This window comes from Cornus florida, unplaced genomic scaffold, assembly GCF_030987335.1.
Source record: "Cornus florida cultivar Cherokee Brave unplaced genomic scaffold, ASM3098733v1 CherokeeBrave_3.0.0_Hap2_Chr11, whole genome shotgun sequence".
Classification (NCBI taxonomy): Eukaryota; Viridiplantae; Streptophyta; class Magnoliopsida; order Cornales; family Cornaceae; genus Cornus; species Cornus florida.
In genome coordinates, this window is record NW_026775581.1 from 48,018,823 (window position 1) to 48,043,325 (window position 24,503).

At 37.6% G+C, this 24,503-nt stretch overlaps 1 protein-coding gene across 1 annotated transcript; it reads left to right on the forward strand.

Annotated features, from left to right (window-relative positions):
• Window positions 1-19,007: 19,007 nt before the first annotated feature.
• LOC132281035 (uncharacterized) lies at window positions 19,008-19,936 on the forward strand. The gene is made up of 2 exons (XM_059782773.1): window positions 19,008-19,316; window positions 19,502-19,936. The coding sequence occupies exons 1-2, from the start codon at window positions 19,008-19,010 to the stop codon at window positions 19,934-19,936; spliced, it is 744 nt and encodes a 247-aa protein (XP_059638756.1).
• The last annotated feature ends 4,567 nt before the right edge of the window (window positions 19,937-24,503 follow it).

Genomic DNA, 24,503 nt, shown 5'->3' on the forward strand with positions numbered 1-24,503 from the left:
AATTTAATCAAATCGGCCTGGAATTTAGGCTCAAGCAAAGCACTAACAAATAATGGCCGATTATCTTTTTTGGTACCAACATTTATTTCTAATAAAGGATCTTGCACCTCTGCTTTATTATCTTCCATCTTGAAAGGGGCTGACTCCAAATCTTCAAGTTGGATTGCATCCAGTTTTTTGAAACCTTCTTCAATTATATCGGCCGTGCTGGCCGATACCTCTTCATATAGTTGTTCTTCTCTGGCCAGTCTCTTCTCAGCCAGATATGCTTTCAGTCTTATGCAAGCGGCCCTGAAAGCTTGCCGCTTCTTTTCTTCATTGGTTTTGTGATCCATCAGTAACATCTTCAATGTCCTTGATGGTCGACCTGAAAATATCAATTTTCGGCCGAGCTGTTTCTGACAATAATTCTTTAATATTAGCATTAATTAAATTCTTCTTCATTGTTGCCGCTGCAGGTCGTCCCATCCTGTTAATGCCAACAAATTTGATAGGTACAATAGTTTCATCATAAAGTGCAGCCTCAGCCGAATACACCCTAGCTATAAAGGGTTTGTTATCGGCCTCAACAATTTTTACCTCATTTCCATCCCAAAAAATCAACATTTGATGCAAGGTTGATGGGATGCACATGTTAGGATGAATCCAATTTCGGCCTAAAAGGAGATTATAGGCCGCGGTTGAATTAATGATAAAGAAAGCCGTAAAGGATGTCTTACCGCCAATAGTAATTTCCAAAGGTAGAATACCTTTGGTGTTACTAGATCCTCCATTAAAACCACTGATGGCCACGTCGGTTGGAACTACATCGTCCCTGGTTTTACCCAATTTCTTCAAAGTAGTTGCTGGAATGACATTCACCACCGAACCATTGTCAACCAAAACCCTATTGATTGGCTAACCCTCAACCCATACTTTAACATACAACGGCCTCAACTGCTGTGTCATGGACAAAGGTGGTTTTTCAAAAATGATTTTATCGGCCTTAGATGGCTGATCCTGAGAGATCAATCCTATCCCGGCCGATGAACTTGTCGAATCGTTCTTAATTTCTGAAGATTCAGCCTTTTCTTCCTACTTGGCTGACTCAACATCCCTGTTTATCGTTGGTTCTACCCTTGCTTCAAACACAGAAGGCAAAACAAATACCATGTTACAATTTACCTTATCCGGGAGAAAACCAAAACGAATTCTGTACTTGGCCGCATGCTTTGGATCCTGGTCTGGCTAATCATCTTTTTCTTCATAGAAGCATGCCTTATTCTTAAAGGATGTAGCGACCTCTATGTATTCAGCCACCACTGGTTCATTTTTTTCTTTCTAGTTGATCATGGTCTATCTTGTCTTCTTTCCTTTTGAGTTCTGCATTTTTTCTTTGCATCCTCCTTTTTTGAGTACGTGTAGGAGGTTACTTAGGAAACTTTGGGTGACTTACTCGAGTCCATCTGCCATGGTCAACCAAAGGAGGTCTAACCGTTCTTACACGGCTAGATTCTTCTCCTTTTTGAACCCATATTTTTGACTGAATTGTTGGTTTCCTTTTGAAACTAGGATAAAAATGTTGTTCTGACAGGACTCTATCGACCACCGATGACCGAATGATTCTCATTGCCCTTGGCCCATTTTCTTTAAATATTGATCGATTGATTTCTTCGTGATTCTGTTTAGGCTGATGGCCTAACCTTTCATGGACACTGCGCTTTCTGGTTGATTGGAAATAGCCCCTCTTGTCTGAGTCATTCCTTCGGCCTTTGCAATTTGGACAACAACCATGGTTGATGAGGGCAATTTGAGCTTCTCTTAACTGAATTTCCAAGTCCTTAACTTTCTGCTCATCATTACTGGCCGATGAACTACCAAGAACTTTTGGTAATCTTTCCTGTCTACCATGATCAGCGGCTTTTTCAGTTGCCAGGCTGATTACATTGGTACTAACAATATTAGGAAATGAATCGCCATCGAACCCCATTATATCTGGCTTCTTTTCAGGGAATTTCAATACACCTTCATCGATAGATTTCTGCAATACATTTCTAAATACATAACAATTGTTAGTAGTATGATTCCATGAATTATGAAATTTGTAGAACTCTCTTCCTTTTAAATCATTGGTCGATGGTATATTGTGTCCTTTTGGCAAAACGATTTGTTTGTCGGCCAACAAATGATCAAAAATTTGTTTTGTTTTGGCCAGATCAAACGTATAAACCTTACCAGTATCAGCCGTACCCTTCCTGGCCGATGAAGTCGATGGCTGAGTACCACTGGTGGATACATTTGGTTTTGTTAAAGCGTCACATACATAAGGCTTCTTTAGAATGACTTCGGCTAAATTAGCTTCAAAATCTTCCTCTTCAACCACATCAGTTGAATAAACTTCATAGTTGGGGTCCCTTTAGTACGTACCTTTAGAGGAATTTTTTCGTTTTTTCTCCTCTTTGAGAACCAACTCATACCTGGTAGCTTTCTCGGCCAGGTCATACATGTCACGAAATGGAACTCCTTCAAACCTCTTCCGAAGTTCAAAATCAAGGCCGTTCAAAGCCAAACGGATGTACTCCTGTTCTGGAAGAGGTACACGACATCTTAATCTCGCTCTCCTGAATCTTGCAATGAATGTCTCGACCGATTCACTAGGCAATTGACTTAGCCTGGATAAATCGGCCAGAGTAGGTTCTGTCTCCGTACGGTAGAACTGATTGTGGAATAATTCCTCCATCTGTGGCCAATTAAAAACAGAGTTAGGAGGTAGACGAATATACCATGAAAAAGCTGCCCCTGTCAAAGAGTTAGGAAAAAGTCTCAATTTCAACCACGGGCTAACACTGGCCTCTCCACATTGAACCGTGAATCGGCCAATGTGTTCCACGGTCGATTGATTCCCCTCTCCACTAAAGGTTACAAAGTTAGGGACTTTATATCCTCTAGGGAACTCAACTTGGTCTACCACTTCTGGATAAGGAGTTCTATAAATTGGTCGGCCGGCACCTCTAAGTTCCAAGCCATATTCTTCTGTGAGTAAATTAGCTAATTGTCTTCTATCTAACATGACTTGAGGTGGCTGATTTAATATTGGTGGTACCTGATTAAAAACTGGCGGCTGATTAGCCGCTGGTTGATAGCAATTCGGCCAATCATGTGGCTGATTAGCCATATTCTGCCCCCCGAGCCCTACCTGTGGCGGCACATGAGTATACAGTGGGTTCGGTGGCCTCCACCTGATCTGATTGCCCCCCGAGTTCAAAGGCATCCGAGGAGGGTTTGGTAGAATTACCTGTGGCTGCGAACCTACTACTGGTGGCTGATTAGAACCTGCCAACGTAGGCTGAGGATAGCTTTCTGCCCAGGTGAGTAGCGTATGAACCGGCTGACTTGATGTTGCACCTGGTTGGAGTGTCACTACTGGCGGCCATGGCTGTGATGTTTCAACGGCCCTCTCTGGCCGAGCAGCTTGTGATAGATTCGGCTGAGAAGCCGATTCCTGATTGTTGGAGCTGCTAGCTTGAGTCGGCTTGTTCAAAATAAAGGCTGAGAGTTGGGACATATTTTCATGCAAGTCGTTGTAGCGTGCTCCCTTCCTTCCCATTGCATCTACCAAGGAGCTAACCTGTGCCTGAAGTACGGCTAACTCATCAGTAGGACCTGCTGCAGAGTTCTCAGCTTGTACTAGCTGATCGCCTTCCTCCAAATCGTCATCAGTAGCCACGGCCTTAGAATTTTTTGTGGGCCGCGGCATATTTGCCTTTTTTATAACACTCTAGTCGTGTCCCACCGGGCGTGCCAAAACGTGTTCGCGCGGTTTTTGTTCCCTACGCCGGTCGATGGACTCTTCGCAGGCGTGCTAGAGTATTTGTACAAAATACCCAAAATATGTAATTGAACACCAGCCTATCCCTTTTTCCGATGGCTGACTCTTAAGTGATTGTGTGGGAGAGAGACTAATAAGAACTCCCAGCAAGGTTCTTTTATGCCTTGTTTGTAGCATGGACTTTTTAGAGTGTTTAAAGAAATGCAACGGCTGATGAATGTTTGAATGGATGGAATGGCCGAGTGAAGACAGGCGGCAAGAACTTCATCGATCGCCGGGCGAACGTGATGGCGAGAACTTAATCAATCGCCATCAGCCAAACACAATGGCAAGAATTTAATCGATCGCCACTGAAACGTGATAGCAAGAATTTAATCAATTGCCATCAGCCAAGTAATGACAAGAATTCAATCAATTGTCACTACGATTCAATGGCAAGAATTTAATCAATTGCCATTGAATTGAAAGCCTAACTAAAATTGCGTAATTAAAATTGGCATAATTGAAATTAAAAGAAAGTAAATGGCTGAATTGAAATAGTTGACAATGATCTAATCAATTGCCATTAAATTGAAATAAAGAAATTGATAGGAAAATGACGTAGAGTCAATTGAAAACATTTTTAGTTGAAATGCATGTTTTGTGGTGGTGCTGGACCCCCTAGAATGGAATACAATACTTCTATTTATAGAAGTTCTATCTCAACTTATTTTCCTAAGTTATTGCTAGAAAATCTCTCATTTTTTGATTCTTTCTCTTCACAATTTGAACTCAGTCAAATCCTATTGTTATTCCGCTTCCTTTCTTGTTTTGTTTCAGTAGGAAATCTCTGTAAAAACAACCTTCCTCGATTTAATCACATGTAAGTTGCCGAGATATTGCTAAAACGTTGCTAGAAAGTTGCTAAAAAGTTGCTAATTTTTAGCAACTCCCCTCCTTAAGTTTAGCAGCCCGTTTCATTCCCTTAAATGGCCTAATGGCCATTTGTAACTTTTGAACTTATACGGCTATTCCTTTCTTGTTGAAATTCCTACTTCATTGGGATTTAGTTATTTATTGTAACTAAATCTCTTAAGTCTTCTCTTTTGAATTGATGACATATTTGAATTGATTCAAATCTCTACAAATATATTTAGCAACAACCTTATCAACAAAGTGGCTGAAATATATTTGCCTAGATTTTCTCCTTTTGTCTCTCTATTGGCCGACTTCCCTTAAGACATAATAAACACTTGTCAATTTCTCATTGGTCCACGTCATCGCTGAGATGGCTGCCAGTTTTTGGTGCCAACAATAACATATCTATAGGTATGTCTCATGTGTAGGTGGTGAATGGAAATAGTGCAACAGTAAAGCAGTGATATTGATGTAATAGTATTTGCAGATGAAATAGTGTTGGCGACGAAATAGTTTGAAGCATGAAATTAAAATAGTGGCACACGGGCCGGTTTTGAGATTCTTTAAATTTTGAGAGATTCTAGGCGAGCTTTTAAATTACGAGACCCTTTACATTAGGTTTTACAAATGAAAAAAATTTAAAAGTGTGAAATTTTTATTAAATTTAGACAATAATCACATAAAATATATTAACGTTGAAAACACACAAAACAAAATTCGATCTTAGTGTTTTATAAAGAGCACAATCTAATTTACATCAAAAAATTAAAAAGAAATATTAAAAAAAAAAAGGACTAACACGTGATACTTTTATTTCTTTACTTTTTCTATATATATACACACATTTGTTTTTTTTTTTTTTAATATAAATAGATATTTATTATAGTCAAGGCCCAAGAAAAGCTAGTTAGTGTCAAAAATAGGATAAAACAAAAAGAAGTCTAAATAGGCCCAAATGTAACTAGCAGAGCTAAACAAAAAAAAGGGCCAAGAGAGAAGCCCAAGACCAAAAGCTGAAGAGACCGTTGTAAAGCAATTGTTGTTTGAGAAAATATGAACATTGAGGGACATAGCCATTTCTAAATTTTAGGCCCTTTTAAAATGAAGACCTTAGGCGACTGTCCGGGCCGCCTAGGCCCGGGGCCAGCCCTGGTGGCACGAGAGACATGGAACATTTGGCTAAAAAGTTTGAAGAAACAGTGAGTTGAAAAGTTGAAGCCTTAAACATCGACGCTCGTCTTTGGAAATTGAAGTGTGGAAAATGCATTATATGTATTTAGTATTTTGTCGGTTGTAAATATATATCTACACTTTTATTAAAAGTATAAAGAGTTTCAATATTTTAGTACATTAATTATAATATTAAAAGTAAAAAAAAATTCTTGAAGGAAGTGGTTCCTATAGAAACACATAAATTTTAAAGAATTTATTTATTAATTAGAGAAGTCGGGAATTGCCACAATTTGGAGAAAAGAAAGAAATGTATTGTAGTTAACTTTAACCAAAAAGTATAGTAATTCACGTGTCCCAAAGTATTGTAGATAATGGGTCGGAATCAAGCAACAAAATGTCACAAATTAGTTTTATGGGATGCACAAGATCTTTTAAAGTATGTACAAATTAATCCTTTGACACATTTTAAGGGAGAGCTTTACATTATCCTTTATTTGACTGAAATCTCAATCGCCAAACTAGCAAGTGGATATATGGGTTCATCACCCTTGGGCAATTATTGGTTGGCTAGGCCTCGTGTCTTGAACCTTAATTCCCTCCCCTTAAAGGATCATGTAGTTTTGATGCACCGAATGGTGTACATGACAGAAGGGGATCTGTTCTCTTCGTGCTCCAACATTTTGTGTCAGTTTGGTGCACAGGATAGGAGAAAATTCGTCCTCCTCTTGTCCCAGCATTTTGTTTTGAATAGCTCTGGTACGTTTACACCCTGGCTAATTTTTGGTGCGAGTTGCTTATAAATGAGGATGGACATGGAATCGAGTATTGAAGAAGTATTGCTCAACGGGCGGGATAGGATTTAGGGCCAAACCAATCCCTTGTTATCCTTATTTGTACAGGTTCATGATGTCTTTTTAAAGAACAAATAGCATTTTTTTTAAATTTTTTTTTTATGATAATGAGTTTGAACATGATGAGATAGGCTGTGTATTCATCAAAAAGTTTAGAAAATAGACAATACTTAAGCCCTCACTTATTATACGTCCTCTTTAATTATAAAATCAGAAGAAATCAAAGAATAATATTGGCAAGTATTTATCTCACTATATCTAATTTAGTTGTTAACATAATTAGATTACAGTCGTTGTATAGATTAATGCCTTTATTGTATAGCCGTTTGTGACCTCTCACCTATTTATACCTCTCCTTGTACATGATTCAAACCTACTTCAATATACAGAGATCTTACAATTTTATATATGTCTGTCTCTCTATCTCTTTTATTTAACATGGTATCAAAGCCATCGATTCATGGCCTATACTGAACAACTAATCTGTTCATTGTCGCCTCCCTCGCCATTGTATTGCTTATATGTTCTTCATCTGCACCATTATTTTTTTTTCCTCTGTATCTCTCGCTGAAATTGTTATTTGAAGTCTAACCCGATTTCATATTATTCCAAAAATCAAAACCCATACCTTTCAGTTTCATCACCCGCTGTTCCAGTTGGGTTCGCCGTTTGCAAGGCTCAACCGTTGGCCCGCTGTCCTCGATGCCGTAGCTCTCCGCCATTGCCACCACCAGCCAAGGTCACTGCTGAACCAGCCGCCACCACCACCAGCCGAGGTCGCTGCTGTTCAGCCCGAACCAGCCGCTACCACCAGCCAAGGTCACCAGTGTTCCGGCCGAACCAGCCGCCACCACCAACCGAGATCACCGCTGTACCGCGCTATCTGCCCCGAGTCATCTCTGTTGCCACCGCCGGAAATCCTCACCACCATCTTCAATCACACGCTGCCAACTGTGATTGAAGATATTGCTGTCGGTGCCCTCTGCAAACTCATCTCTCTTATTGTGCACAATTTTGGGGTAACAGTAAAGATTTGGAAAGATTTTGCACTTATCCCAAAAAAAAAAAAAAAAAAAAAAAAAAAAAAAACAATAAAGATTTTGGGCTTACTCTTGTGACAAGTTTAGGCCAACTAAATTTGTCATTTGTCTCTTTAAAGATATATCTCACCTCTCATATTTCAGTTATGGACAGATCTGACAATTCCAATCCTATTGGGACTATTTTACAAGGTTGTTCAAATTATATCCTATGGTCCCAAGCTATGTCCAGTTTTCTTAAAGGTAAGAAATTATGGCGCATTATTACAGGTGATGTCTTTGAACCCGTGCAACTTGAAACAGAAACAATAGAAAAATATGGTGATCGTCTTGAAGAATGTGATAGCAAAAATCATCAAATTATTACTTGGTTTCGCAACACTTGTATCTCATCCATCAGTATCGAATTTGGCCGATTTAATTCTGCAAAATCCATCTGGGATTTTTTGAAGAACCGTTACACCACTACTGATCTCGCTCATCAATATCAACTTCTGACCAATCTTCACAGTAAAACTCAACAGCCTGGTCAATCTATCGGTAACTTTTTCTCTGAAATACATGCTATTTGGGATCAACTATCTCTTTCTGAACCTACTTGGTCGTGTGCTTCTGATACTACAAAGTTTACTACTTATCGAGATCAGCAACGTGTTATCATGTTTCTCATGGCTCTTCAACCCTCATTTGAACCAGTTCGAGCCTTTCTTCTTCATCGGCATCCTTTGCCTACCTTAGAAGATGCTATAACTGAGCTTCTTTCAGAGGAAACTCGTCTAAGTACATTTCAACCTCAGGCTCCAGATGCAGCAGTCCTTGCTACTCATTATCACAGAAAGAAACCGACATCATTCTCCTCTCCAAAGGAGTGTAACTACTGTCACAAAACCGATCATACCTTATTAACCTGTCCCACCAGAATATGTAAGTTTTGTCACAAGAAAGGCCCAGGTCACTACCATAATGATTGTCCTAAGAACTGGCAATCTCGCACCAATTCTTTCAAAGGCTCTTCATCCAGCCACAGTCATCCATCTTCATCCATCACTACTGTCACTGCTGAGGGGTCCTGTCCTCCAGTTCCTACAGTCACAACAATGTCCACCAATGATATCGAAGCTCTCCTTAAGCAGATCCTCTCTAATAATGGTTCTCCTACTTCTATTGCTATGTCTGTTACCTCAGGTAATTCTTGGTTTTTTGATTCTGGCTGCTGTAATCACATGACTTCTGATTCTACAATGTTTTCTAAACATCATCATGCCGTTAATACACCTACAATTCATACTGCTGATGGATCTCATTTACATGTTAATCACATCGGTCAAATTTCCACCCCCAATGTCTCATTCTCAAATACCTTTCATATTCCAAAACTTACAATCAATCTTATCTATGTTGGTCAGATATGTGAACTTGGACTTAATGTCATTTTTTCTTCTTCTGGTTGTCATGTACAGGATCCACAGACGGGGCAGACCTTTGGGATAGGCCGTAAAGTGGGACGTCTCTTTGAGCTCATCCATCTCCGCATTCCTTCTCATCGGCTCTCTACAGTTTCCACTGTTGCTTCAGCAACCTCTACTCCCTCCCTTAGCCTTTGGCATTCCCGATTAGGTCATGTGTCTATTGGGCGTTTACGCTCCTTAGTGTCAACTGGTCAATTAGGTTCAGTTAAAAATGATTATGTAACTTGTTTACCTTATCAACTTGCAAAACAACCTGCTTTACCTTTCAATAAAAGCACATCTATTACTTCTGCTCCTTTTGACCTAGTTCATTCTGATGTATGGAGACCTTCTCCTCACACTACAATGGGAGAATCCAAATACTTTGTTATTTTCATTGATGATTACTCACGATTTACCTGGTTATATCTCATGAAAAATCGCTCTGAACTACCCCAACTTTACTATGATTTTGCAAACATGGTCAAAACCCAGTTTTCTCGATCCATCAAGATTTTCCGCGCTGATAATGCTATAGAGTACAATGAAACAAATTTTCTAAAATTTCTTCGCCAACATGGCACGATCTCTCACTCTTTTTGTCCTGGCACATCCCAACAAAATGGGCGGGCTGAACGTAAACATAGGCATATCTTAGACACTGTTCGTTCTCTCCTCATATCTAGTTCTTGTCCTGAGCGTTTTTGGGGGGAAGCAGCTCTCACTGCTGTATACGCCATTAACCGTGTTCCAATGCCTATTATTGGCAATCAATCTCCTTATGAACGCTTATATAGGATCCTTCCGGCTTATAATCTACTCAAAGTTTTTGGATGCGCTTGTTTTGTATTACTTCAACCCCATGAACGTACCAAATTAGAGCCTCGAGCTCGACTGTGCTATTTTTTAGGTTATGGAATTAAACACAAAGGATACAGATGTTGGGATCCCATTTCCAAACGTCTTCGTATCTCTCGTCATGTTATCTTTTAGGAACACAAAATGTTCTCTTCTCTGTCCAAATTCCATCTATCTTCATCTTCTACTCCCTTTTTCTTTACCGATTCTTCAGTTGAACTCTTCCCAGATGACATAAATACAATATCCTTATCTGAGCTTCCAAACACTACCTCATCTAATCCAGAAATAACGTCTCCATCTGAACTCCCGCAAATGGCCTTACCTGATGAATCTACTTCATCTGATGGTCTTATTACTGAATCTCCATCTGAGCTCCCACAAATGGCCTTACCTGACGAATCTGCTCCATTTGATGGTCCTATTACTGAATCTTCTTCATCAGATATCATTACTACTGCTAAACCTCCTCGCCAATTTGATCGGGTAAGAAAACCTCCTAGTTATTTACGCGATTTTCAGTGTTTCTCTACTATCATGTCTCATCATGAGCCTCAATCCTATCGTGAGGCTAGTTCTAACCCCCTTTGGCAGCAAACTGTGGCAGAAGAATTACAGGCTCTCGCACAAGCTCAGACCTGGGACATGGTTACTCTTCCCTCTGACAAAACTGTTGTTAGTTGTAAATGGGTTTACAAAATCAAAACTTGTTCTGATGGTTCTGTGGAATGCTACAAAGCTCGTCTTGTTGCAAAGGGCTTCACCCAAGAATATGGCATTGACTATGAGGAAACATTTGCCCCTGTTGCTTGACTTACTTCTGTCCGTAGCCTACTGGCTATTGCAGCAGCCCGGAAATGGACATTGTTTCAAATGGATGTAAAAAATGCCTTTCTTAATGGCGATCTCAATGAAGAAGTATATATGAAACCCCCTCCAGGGTATGACCACTCTCCACACCAAGTCTGTAAACTCCGTCGAGCACTATATGGTCTTAAACAAGCTCCAAGGGCGTGGTTTGCAAAATTCAGTACTACAATTGGAGATTTTGGATTTACTTCAAGCTCATATGATTCCAGTCTTTTCATCCGTAAGACTGACTCTAGTATTACTCTTCTTTTACTTTATGTTGATGACATGATAATAACTGGAAATGATCTTGCAGGTATCTCTGCACTCAAAAATTTTCTTAGTCATCACTTTGATATGAAGGATCTTGGGCGCCTCAGTTATTTCCTAGGCTTGGAGATTTTCTCTAATTCAGATGGCTATTATCTCTCCCAAGCCAAGTATTGCTCTGACATTCTTGCTCGTGTTGGACTCACAGATTGCAAGATAGCTCCCACTCTCATTGAAACCAATGTTAAGCTCACTCCTCTAGATGGTACACTCCTCACTGATGCTACATTGTATCGACAGTTGGTTGGCAGTTTGGTATATCTTACTGTTACTCGACCTGACATCGCTTATACTGTGCATCTTGTTAGCCAGTTCTTATCTACACCTAGATCTACCTACTATACTGCTGTACTACGCATCCTTCGATACATTAAAGGGACTATGTTTCAAGGCCTTCACTTTTCTTCTCATTCTTCACTTGAGTTACGTGCCTACTCTGATGCTGATTGGGCAGGTGATCCGACTGACCGACGTTCCACTATTGGCTACTGCTTCTTCCTTGGGAACTCTCTCATTTCTTGGCGCAGCAAAAAGCAATCTGTTGTCTCCCGGTCCAGTACAGAGGCCGAATATCGTGCCCTTGCTGATTCCACACAAGAACTTATTTGGCTTCGATGGCTCTTAACAGATATGGGTATTTCTCACTACACTGGCACAATTCTCTATTGTGATAATCGGAGTGCTATTTACATTGCTCATAATGATGTCTTCCATGAACGCACCAAACATATTGAAATTGATTGTCATATTGTGCGTCAACATGTTGCTCGAGGTACTGTCCGTCTTTATTCTATAACCTCCGTTGATCAGACTGCTGACATTTTTACCAAAGCTCATCCGCCAGGCAGATTTCGGGAATTAGTTTCCAAACTCAAGTTGGTTTCTGCTCTACCACCTTGAGTTTGAGAGGGGATGTTAACATAATTAGATTATAGCCATTGTATAGATTAATGCCTTGATTATTGTATAGCCGTTGGTGATCTCTCACCTATTTATACCTCTCCTTGTACATGATTCAAACCTACTTCAATATACAGAGATCTTACAATTTCATATATGTCTATCTCTCTATCTCTTTTATTTAACATTAGTAATTTGTTATTGGTTCGCATCAACAAATGGAGTATATCCTCACTAGTGTTTCATAATGCACCAGAGTTCAAATCTTTTCCAACTACACCAACCTCTTGAGGTTTGTTAGAAGTCTTTTTCAACTAAGCCAACCTTTTAGATTTGTTAAAAAAAATTTTAATGTCAGAAAAAAGAAACAATTGGTTTAATAAATTTGTTATTATATCTACTAAAATAGTCAATTTTCAAACTAATAAAATAAATGTGTGATGTTCGCGGTGAAGAGCTCCAAAAAAAAACCACACAACTTTTAACAACACAATCATTCTATAAAATGAAAAAGAAAAATGACATAATTTTATCCTATGCCATTTTCATTCAAGAGCCAGTGAAAACTTTTAGGCAATACATGTATCTAGGTGTCTCGGGTATCGCATAATACGCTACGGCATGAGAATGACTTGTATTACTTGAAAGAGAGAGAGAATGACTTATTAATTACCAAATAGAATAGAGAGACACTGACATGTATTTGTGCAACTGAGCACCAATTCAACCTTCAAAGCCAGTCTCAGCAATTCAAGTATCATGCATGTCGGATCCATATTTTCTTGCCATCAGATATGTGTTCGACGTTTTTAATTAAGTATATACTTAAAAAGCAATAATTCAATTATATTATATTATTACTTTTAAATGAGTAAAATGTTTATATTTTCACATTATATCAGATAAAAAAGATTACTTTACTCTAGAAATAAAATAAAATAAAATTTGACGTGTCTTTCTGTTTAGATATTTAACACGCTGAATACATACTTGTAAGACCCGTGTGAATATATATATATATATATATATATATATATATATATATATATATATATATATATATATCATATACATATATTTATTAATTTAATTTAATTTGATTGTTATCTTTGTTTGAATTTAAACGGGATATTGAGATAGAGTTGGTTAAATAATTCAAATTTTAAAAAGAAATTAAATCGCTATATTATCTCACTAGACTCCCTATATCTCTATAACTCTTCACTGCGTTATATTTTTTTTTAAAAAAATATTAGCACGATAACGGGAGAGGAAGGAGACCAGGGAGTGATATGACATCGTGACTTTCTGCAGTAGCCGAGGGAAGGAATGATAAGCGGGAACTCGCGTAGGAAGGAAGAATTAATTATGCCCCAGGCAAGTTAGTCTTGCTTTGTACACTTATATATATTTGCGACTTTGTTTATTAAGTATTCTGATTAATCATTATATCTGGTGTTAAAGATTAATAGTATTTTAATGAGATTTTAATTGAAAATAGATTGGCAACGTCATGCTTAATAGATTATTAGAACTTAAATAATCAAGCTGTTAGAATATTTATTTGGTGATTGTTGTTTTGTTTATGTTTAAGTATGAAATTAAACGTGACAGTGTTGTAAAATTCGTTATAGGTGATAGGCATGCATACGTGTGTGTATACATTTATATATATATATATATATATATATGTATATATATGGTGTATTTGAATGATATATTGCAACATGTAAAATTGGTTTGTAATGTCTATATAAATATAATATATAGATATATATGAATATTTGATTAAATGAGAATTTCATAAAAAGGAAAGGAGGAAGTTATTCTTGTCGAAATTAATCATGCACTTATTGAATCGAATTTTATTTTGAAATAATATAGTTATATTCTGTAAACAGAAACAATGGTCATGAACTTGATTAACTTTAATATAGAATTTTGGGTCAATTAGAAGTTGGAATGAATTATGAGTACTGGTTGGATCTGGGCGTACTTGGGAAGGAGGAATTCAATATTTTTTGGGTTTTTCTACAGTGTCACTGTAGGGCTTGTTATGTGAGGAAGAGTCAGGCCCATGTTGATTCTAATTTTAGTCAACCACCAGGCCCAATCTGGGGAGTTACACTTGGGTCCAACTGAATTAGAAGTATTTTTTTAAAATTCTTATTTCTTATTAGTTTTAACTTAGAATAATTAAGGAAAAATATTTTAAACATTTCAAAAATTATGAAATTTTCTAGATTATTATATTTTAGTATAATGAATTTAGTTTTGTTAAAATCCAGATTTTAAATGTTATTTGGGTAAGTTTACCAAATTAAACCTTGAAAAAGTATTATTTCTCAACACTAAAAGGGAGAGTATGGAAAAACTATTAAGAGTTAAATTCTGAAATTTTGCAGGGTATTATATCTAATGTTAGGCTATGTCCAGGAATTTTGTACTCTTACTAGTTCTTTAAGGTTCTGTTTTTAAATTAAAATGGTATTTGGGTGCATTAATTAATAATCTGAATTATTAATTAATGATATCTTTCATAATTCATCATAATTAATAATTAATAGATGAGTTTGGATTAGTCGGAGGGGTAGTCAGGGACTAACCCTATGATGACTTTTGGGTATGGTCAGGGACCTGCCTATTTGGGAGTGCACTACCCTTTTATTATGGCCATGGGTTTAATGAGCCCTTATTGTGTGGACGTGATCAAGGATCATCTAGGGAGTAGACGTACAATCTAGCCACACGTGTGTTTTCGGTAGTCAGAGACTATACGATTCACACCACTCTATTGGATGGGAGCCCGGGGCTCATGTGAGATATGTGAATTTATAAAAAAAAAAAATTAATAATAATGGCTATTGTAGATTTCATAATTAACTAGGTTATGCATATTTAATTAATGCATTTATTGAGTTGCTTTTATATATGGGAATACAAGGTAGGGTTAGCTTGCTGAACGATGATTGTGTTTAGCATTTCTTGCTGAGATTGTTAGCTCACCCCATTATCACATTTCAGGTGCTCGTAGAGTAGGAACGTGATGGAGACACCTGACGGTGATGGATTTTAGCTCATTGCTCATTGATTTATTTTAGCTCGGTTTTCCTTTATTATGATTATTGTAATAAAGTTAATATTTTATGAAACTTTATTGAGTTAATTCAGTGGTCATAGATGTTTTGTTATGTTAGAGGGAATTTCACCTCTATTTATGGATTTGATTTATGTTTGTTAGACACTCATTTTTAATAGATTGGATGATGGAGATTCATTATAGTTATATGTTATAATGGATGCATGTTGAGAATTGGTGGAAGTTATACATCAGATTTTACATACAAGACAAAGAGTCTTTGTGTTAAAATTTGGGGTGTGACAGTTTGGTATCAGAGCCTAGGTTAAGAATTACCTGGCTAAGAGAAGTGACAGTAACGATAGGAGCATATACTTATACGAATTATCTGCACTCTTACCATTCTCTAGTTTAAAGTATAAATTACTTGTGAGACTTATCATTGATATTCTTTACTGAAAATAGGATGTTAGGAGCTGGAAGAGGCAGAGGACGACCTGCTAGAGGTAGAGGTCAAGGAGGTGCTGGTCGTGGTGGTATTGACCATGATGATGTTCAGTTGGAGGATATACCTCATGCTCTGAATCCTATGATTGGATTTATTATAGATATACACAAATTGGGGGCTGTTGAATTTATTAGAGCTACCGATCCACTTGATGCTGAGAAGTGGATTGAAGATATGGAAAAGTATTTTGAGATGATGGACTGCACTGAGGTGCAGAAAAGGAAAATTGGTGCATTTCTTTTATCTGGTGAGGCGCGTCAGTGGTGGCAGTCAGAGACCAGGATGGTTGTGGACATTGCAGTTATGACCTAGGATGATTTTAAAACTCAGTTCAACGACAAATACTTTCCACAATCAGTGAAGGAGAAGAGGGCAGCAGAGTTTATGCAGCTGGAACAGAATAATGATGCGTCAGTCAGTGAGTACGAGAGGAAGTTTACAGAGCTATCCTGATTCGCTCCTCATATTGTTACGAATGAGTTACACAAGGTTAGAAAGTTTGAGCGAGGATTGGTCTCTTATGTGAAGAAGTTTGTGGTGGGTCATCGTTATGACACATATGCAAAAGTGATGGAATGTGTTATGGCGATAGAGGAGAATAATAATATTGCCTTTCAGAAATAGAAGAAGCGTAAGGAAGAACAGAAAAGTAAGGGGGCTAGCAGCTCTCAACAGAATCAGAGGGGTCAGCAGCAGCAGATAAAGAGAAACTGGCAGGGTCAGTCTTGGCAGAGAGGTAGACAAGATTGGCGAGCAGGGAAACGGCAGAGAGTTGGTGAAGGTGAGCAATTCACAGCTTTAGTACCAGCCACACCTCATGATGCACAGCCATATCAGTTCAGCGGGCATTGCTAATTGTCCTAAGCCTCACAAGAATAACCAGTAGAGAGGTTAGGCACCACAGCAACAAGGAGGTGCAAGGGTTTATGCAGTTGTTCCAGATGGGAGACAGGACCGTGCACTAGCAGCAGTGGAAGGTACACTTACAATTTATGGCAGTATAGCTAGAGTACTATTTGATTCAGGTTTTTCATATTCTTTTATTGCACTATCATTTGTGGACACACTGGGATTAGAACCTGGACATATGAGTAATGCCTTATCTATTACAACTCCACTCGGAAGCGCAACCGTACTTGATAGAATATGTCGTGCTTATCCTGTTACAATTGGGGAGTTGGAATACCCTATTAATTTGATCGAATTACGTATGAGAGACTTTGACGCTATACTGGGTATGGAATGGTTGGCTAGATATCATGCTTAATTGGACTATCATGAGAGGATTATTGTATTCTCAGTTCCGGGACAGTTACCTTCTTGATATAAGTGTGGGAAGTTCGAGGGCACCATGACTATGGGATTTCTCGCACACATCAAGGTGGTTGAGCAACGCGTGACTATAAAGCAGTTGCCTACAGTGTCAGAGTATACAGATGTGTTTCAAGATATTCCAGGTTTACCTCCTAGAAGGGCAATGGATTTCTGCATCGACCTCACTCCTGGTATTTTAATTATCTCTATGGCACCCTACAGAATGGTGCCAGTTGAATTGAGTGAGTTGAAGAAGCAGACTCAAGAGTTACAAGATCGGGGGTTTATTCGACCTAGCACATCACCTTGGGGAGCACCTGTTTTATTTGTCAAGAAGAATGATGGGTTACTCCACTTATGTGTTGACTACCGTGCGCTGAATAAGGTCACCATTAAGAATAAGTACCCATTGCAACGCATTGATGATTTGTTTGATCAACTCAGAGGGGCACAGTTGTTCTCTAAGATTGACTTGAGGACTGGGTACCATCAGTTGAGGATTAGGGATGAGATATTCCTAAAACTGCCTTCAGGACTCGTTATGGCCTCTATGAGTTCTTAGTCATGCCTTTTGGGTTGACTAACGCTCCTGCAGCTTTTATGGATTTGATGAACAGAGTGTTTCGACCTTACTTGGATCAGTTTTTTGTGGTATTTGTTGATGACATCCTGATATATTCCAAGACTAAGGAGGAGAATGAGAGACACTTGAGCATTACACTTCAGACTTTGCGTGAGCATCAGCTCTATGCTAAGTTTGAGAAGTGTGACTTTTGTCAGGAACAGATTCAGTTTTTGGGGCATGTGATCTCTAAGGATGGAGTTTTAATAGATTCTGCCAAGGTAGAGGCTGTGATGAGTTAGAAACGGCCTACTACTGTCACTAAGATTCGTAGCTTCTTGGGACTGGCAGGATACTATAGGCGCTTCATTGAGGGTTTCTCCAAGATTGCTGCACCTTTGACCCGTTTGACTCGGAAGGATGTGAAGTTTGTTTGGGACCACCGCTGTAAGCAGACATTTGAGGAGCTGAAGACGAGATTGACATCAGCACCAGTTCTTACCATTCCTGTTAGTGGTGAGAGATTTGTGATCTACACAGATGCATCATATCAGGGTCCTAGTTGTGTTTTGATGCAAGATGATAAGGTGGTAGCGTATGCCTCTAGGCAGCTTAAGCCACATGAGCAAAATTACCCTACACATGACCTGGAATTGGCAGCAGTGGTTCTTGCATTGAAAGTGTGGAGACATTATTTGTATAGCGAAGAATTTGAGTTATTCTCTGATTATAAGAGCCTCAAGTACCTCTACACTTAGAAGGAGTTGAATATAAGGCAACGGAGGTGGATGGAGAAGATGAAGGATTTTGATATGACCCTTCAGTATCATCTTAGAAAGGCAAATGTGGTAGCAGATGCCTTGAGTCAGAAACCGAGAGGATCAGTTGCCTTTATGATGATTCAGGAGTGGATGATGTTAGAGGTATTGGTAGAGTTTTCTATCATGCCAAGTTTTTAGAGTACAGGGGCTCTTTTTTGTAGTTTGATTGTACAACCTACTTTGATCAGCCGGATCATTCATTCTCAGACTCAGGATGACAGGTTATAGACCAAAGCAGTTGAGGCTGTTAATGATGAATGTCATGTCGACTGGACGTATGGAGCTGATGGTGGTATGAGATTTCGAGGTAGGCTATGTGTTCCAGACTTAGCAGATCTCAAGAGAGAGATTTTAGAGGAGTCACACCACTCTAGGTACACAGTGCACCCAGGTGGCACTAAGATGTATCATGATCTTAAGAGGCAGTTCTGGTGGGAAGGCATGAAACGTGATGTGGCAGAGTTTGTATCTAGATGTCTCACTTATCAGCGAGTAAAGGCTGAGCACCAGAGACCAGCAGGACTATTACAGCCTTTGCCTGTGCCTGAGTGGAATGGGAGCATGTGACGATGGATTTTGTTGTAGGGTTACCGAGATCGATACATAACCATGATACAGTGTGGGTGATAGTGGACCGATTGACTAAATCAGCTCATTTTCTACCCATTCGAGCTACTGATACTGTAAAGGAATTGTGTAAGATCTACATCAGAGACATAGTTAAGCTCCATGGAGTGCCAGTGTCTATTGTTTCAAATCGTGATCCTCGTTTTTCATCTCAGTTTTGGAGTAGTTTCCATGCAGCTTTTGGTACTCCTTTGAGTTTGAGTACTGCTTTTCATCCTCAGACCGATGGCCAGTCCGAGAGGGTCATTCAGGTGTTGGAGGATATGTTTCATACTTGTGCGCTAGATTTTCGGGGCAATTAGGAGGATCACATTTTACTTGTTGAGTTCGCTTATAATAACAGCTATCAAGCTAGTATCGGCATGGTACAGTATGAGGCACTTTATGGTAGACCTTATCGTTCACCTGTATGTTGGGCCAAAGTTGGTGATGGTAGTTTGTTGGGCCAAAGTTGGTACAAGAGACTACAGAGAAGGTTGCCATCATTCGAGATCGACTTCGCACAGCTCAGAGTCGACAGAAGAGTTATGCAAATAGACGCCGTCGTGCTTTGGAGTTTAGTGTGGGTGACTTGGTGTTCTTGAAAGTATCACCAATGAAAGGAGTTACGAGATTTGGTAAGAAGGAAGGGAAGCTAGCTCCTCGATTCATTGGATCATTTGAGATCACAGAGAGGATCAGGGAGGTGGCGTATAGATTGGCTTTACCACCCAGACTATCTGTTATTCATGATGTTTTCCATGTCTCCATGTTAAGGAGGTGCTTGAGGGATGAAACTCAGGTTGTTGACTGCACAGAGGTTCAGTTGCGTCCTAATGTAACCTATGTTGAGACACCTGTTCGCATTGTTGACAGTATAGTGAAACAGTGAGGCGGGCAGAGATACCTCTAGTGAAGGCGCAGTGGAATCATCAGGACGAAAGAGAGGCTACTTGGAAGCTTGAGTCAGAAATGAAGGGAAAGTACCCACATCTCTTCGAATAAGGTACGCAAATTTCGAGGACGAAATTTCTTTCTAAGAGGGTAGAATGTAAAACCCGTGTAAAATATATATATATATATATATATATATATATATATATATATCATATACATATATTTATTAATTTAATTTAATTTGATTGTTATCTCGGTTTGAATTTAAACGGGATATTAAGATAGAGTTGGTTAAATAATTTAAATTTTAAAAAGAAATTAAATCGCTATATTATCTCACCAGACTCCCTATATCTCTATAACTCTTCATTGCGTTATATATATATATTTTTTAAATATTAGCACGATAACGGGAGAGGAAGGAGACCAGAGAGTGATCTGACATCGTGACTTTCTGCAGTAGCCGAGGGAAGGAACGATAAGCGGGAACTCGCGTAGGAAGGAAGAATTAATTATGCCCCAGGCAAGTTAATCTTGCTTTGTACACTTATATATATTTGCGACTTTGTTTATTAAGTATTCTGATTAATCATTACATCTGGGGTTAAAGATTAATAGTATTTTAATGAGATTTTAATTGAAAATAGATTGGCAACGTCATGCTTAATAGATTATTAGAACTTAAATAATCAAGCTGTTAGAATATTTATTTGGTGATTGTTGTTTTGTTTATGTTTAAGTATGAAATTAAACGTGACAGTGTTGTAAAATTCGTTATAGGTGATAGGCATGCATACGTGTGTATATATATATTTATATATATATATATATGGTGTATTTGAATGATATATTGTAATATGTAAAATTGGTTTGTTATATCTGTATAAATATAATATATAGATATATATGAATATTTGATTAAATGAGAATTTGATAAAGAGGAAAGGAGGAACTTATTCTTGTCGAAATTAATCATGCACTGATTGAATCGAATTTTATTTTGAAATAATATAGTTATATTCTGTCATGAACTTGATAAACTTTAATATAGAATTTTGGGTCAATTAGAAGTTGGAATGAATTATGAGTACTGGTTGGATTTGGGCGTACTTGGGAAGGAGGAATTCAATAATTTTTGGGTTTTTCTACAGTGTCACTGTAGGGCTTGTTATGTGAGGAAGAGTCAGGCCCATGTTGAATCTAATTTTAGTCAACCATCAGGCCCAATCTGGGGAGTTACACTTGGGTCCAACTGAATTAGAAGTATTTTTTTTAAAATTCTTATTTCTTATTAGTTTTAACTTAGAATAATTAAGGAAAAATATTTTAAACATTTCAAAAATTATGAAATTTTCCAGATTATTATATTTTAGTATAATAAATCTAGTTTTGTTAAAATCCAGATTTTAAATGTTATTTGGGTAAGCTTACCAAATTAAACCTTGAAAAAGTATTATTTCTCAACACTAAAAGGGAGAGTATGGAAAAACTATTAAAAGTTAAATTCTAAAATTTTGCAGGGTATTATATCTAATGTTAGGCTATGTCTAGGAATTTTGTACTCTTACTAGTTGGGTCTTTAAGGTTCTGTTTTTAAATTAAAATGGTATTTGGGTGTATTAATTAATAATCTGAATTATTAATTAATGATATCTTTCATAATTCATCATAATTTATAATTAATAGATGAGTTCGGATTAGTCGGAGGGGTAGTCAGGGACTGACCCTATGATGACTTTTGGGTATGGTCAGGGACCTGCCTATTTTGGGAGTGCACTACCTTTTTATTATGGCCATGGGTCTAATGAGCCCTTATTGTGTGGACGTGATCAGGGATCATCTGGGGAGTAGACGTACAATTCAGCCACACGTGTGTTTTCGGTAATCAGGGACTATACGATTCACCACTCTATTGGATGGGAGCCCGGGGCTCATGTGAGATATGTGAATTTATAAAAAAAAATAATAATAATAATGGCTATTGTAGAGTTCATAATTAACTAGGTGATGCATATTTAATTAATGCATTTATTGAGTTGCTTTTATATATGGGAATACAAGGTACGATGATTGTGTTTAGCATTTCTTGCTGAGCTTGTTAGCTCACCTCACATTTCAGGTGCTCGTAGAGTAGGAACGTGATGGAGACACCTGACGGGGATGGATTTTAGCTCATTGCTCATTGATTTATTTTAGCTCGGTTTTCCTTTATTATGATTATTGTAATAAAGTTAATGTTTTATGAAACTTTATCGAGTTAATTCAGTGGTCATAGATGTTTTGTTATGTTATAGGGAATTTCACCTTTATTTATGGATTTGATTTATGTTTGTCAGACACTCATGTTTAATAGATTGGATGATGGAGATTCATTATAGTTACATGTTATAATGAATGCATGTTGAGAATTGGTGGAAGTTATACATCAGATTTTACATACAAGACAAAAGTCTTTGTGTTAAAATTTGGGGTATCTTTCAATTATATTATATTATTACTTTTAAATGAGTAAAATGTTTATATTTTCACATTATATTAGATAAAAAAGATTACTTTACTCTAGAAATAAAATAAAACAATTAAATAAAATGAATATTTGGCGTGTCTTTCTGTTTAGATATTTGACATGCTGAATACATACTCGTACCGAACAAACGTACTCGAGTCTATATAATATAGGTTTGACCAATGACTTAAAAGTGGCTATCTATACCTCAACATCCCCCATACAATTGCCTTGAGAGCACTCAATTGGGAGATACGCTTATGTTGGAAATGTCATTCAGAATGGTCAATCGAGCACCAATTGAAACTTCAATGCCAATCTCAGCAATTCAAGTATCATGCATGTCGGTTCCGTATTTCTCTGACATGGGTATAAGATATGTGTTCGATGTTTTTTATTGAACATATACTTAAAAAGCGATAATTCAATTATATTATATTTTTACTTTCAAATGAGTCAAATGCTTACATTTTCACAATGTATTAGATAAAAAGATTAGTTTACTCTAGAAATAAAATAAAATAATTAAATAAAATATATATTTGGAGCATTCTTTCTGTTTAGATATTTGACACGCTGAATGCATACATGTACCGAACAAATGTACCGGAGTCTTTGTAATATAGGTTTGACCAAATATACCTCAAGATCCTCCATACAATTGCCTTCAGCACTGCAATTGGGAGATATGCTTATGTTGGAAATGTCATTCAGAATGGTCAATCGAGAATTCCAAATACTCAACCCTAAACTGAGGCATACTGCCTCTCTCTGCCACTCAATCCAGGAAGCCAATTCTTACTCCTTTCTATGGTCCAGCTGTTCTTCATTCTCTCTGGCTCTCACCATTAACAACCTCCGATCATTGAAAGGCTGCAATATCTCGTCCCCTTCTGTCGACCCCCCTCCTTCGACTAAACTCCTTTGGTTTAAACACCACACCCTACATTTCATCTTCATCCTATGGCTTGCCTGTTTGGATAAACTGCCCACTCTTGACAAAAGTCCAGTGAACTTCTTGATGATGCCCAATGTTTGTTCCCTATGTCTCTGACATTCGGAATCCACCTCCCACATTTTCTTACCATATTTGGTCACATTTCCAAAACCTACGAAAATTCCACATTTCTCCACGCGATTGGCCCTCACTCAGTTCGTGGACTGTACGCAGTTGGTCACAATCCATCCTTTTCCTCCCACACAAATTAGCTCTCTCAGCATGTGTGCACAGCATATGGAGGGCGACAAATAATATGCTATATATATATATATATATTTTTTTTTTACATTTATACAATTCCTTAATTGAAAAATATATATATCGAAATTGCAATACTAGTTTGTACCCGCCTGAAAACAGATTATATCTAAAAATATAAGTTGTAAAAAATTAGGATTTGATATGTATTAAAGGTTTCTGTATATTTTGTTATGATGTACTTTTTATTGCAAATCCACTTAATTGTTCATCTTTTATTTCAAGCATAATTGATGATCTTCAAACTTTCTTGTTACTCTCGGACATCTGAAATCTATAATGAAAGTATTTAGCAGTAGGATATCTCATTAGCATATGATGTTAATGTTTTACTCTTGATTGAAACTTGTTTGGTAGAGGATCAATTTTAGCTAGTAACATATGCTATGATTTTAAAAAACTGTGCAATATCTTACACATTTGTTCTTTGTGCCACTCTCACTGATTCATGCATGAAACACGGTAATAATGTTATATATTCATCTATTTTGATACCTTTAAAAGAAAAAAAGGTCCCTGGTACCTGATTTAGCTAAAATGGCTAAAAGAGGCAGAGTACCTTATTGAAACTTTGTCCCAACAGCTCTTCCCTTATATTGAAGGTACTCTTAAAATTGTAGAAATTATAATTTTTTCATCCTTGATGATGAGTGAATTGATCCGTTTATAACTCACAATTCTAGACTTCAATATATATCCGTTTAATTGTTTTTTAGGTTGAATCGAAGTAGAAGAGGGGTGGAGAATTGGAGTATTAATTTCAAGGTGGTGGTTGGAGAATCATCCACATACGACATT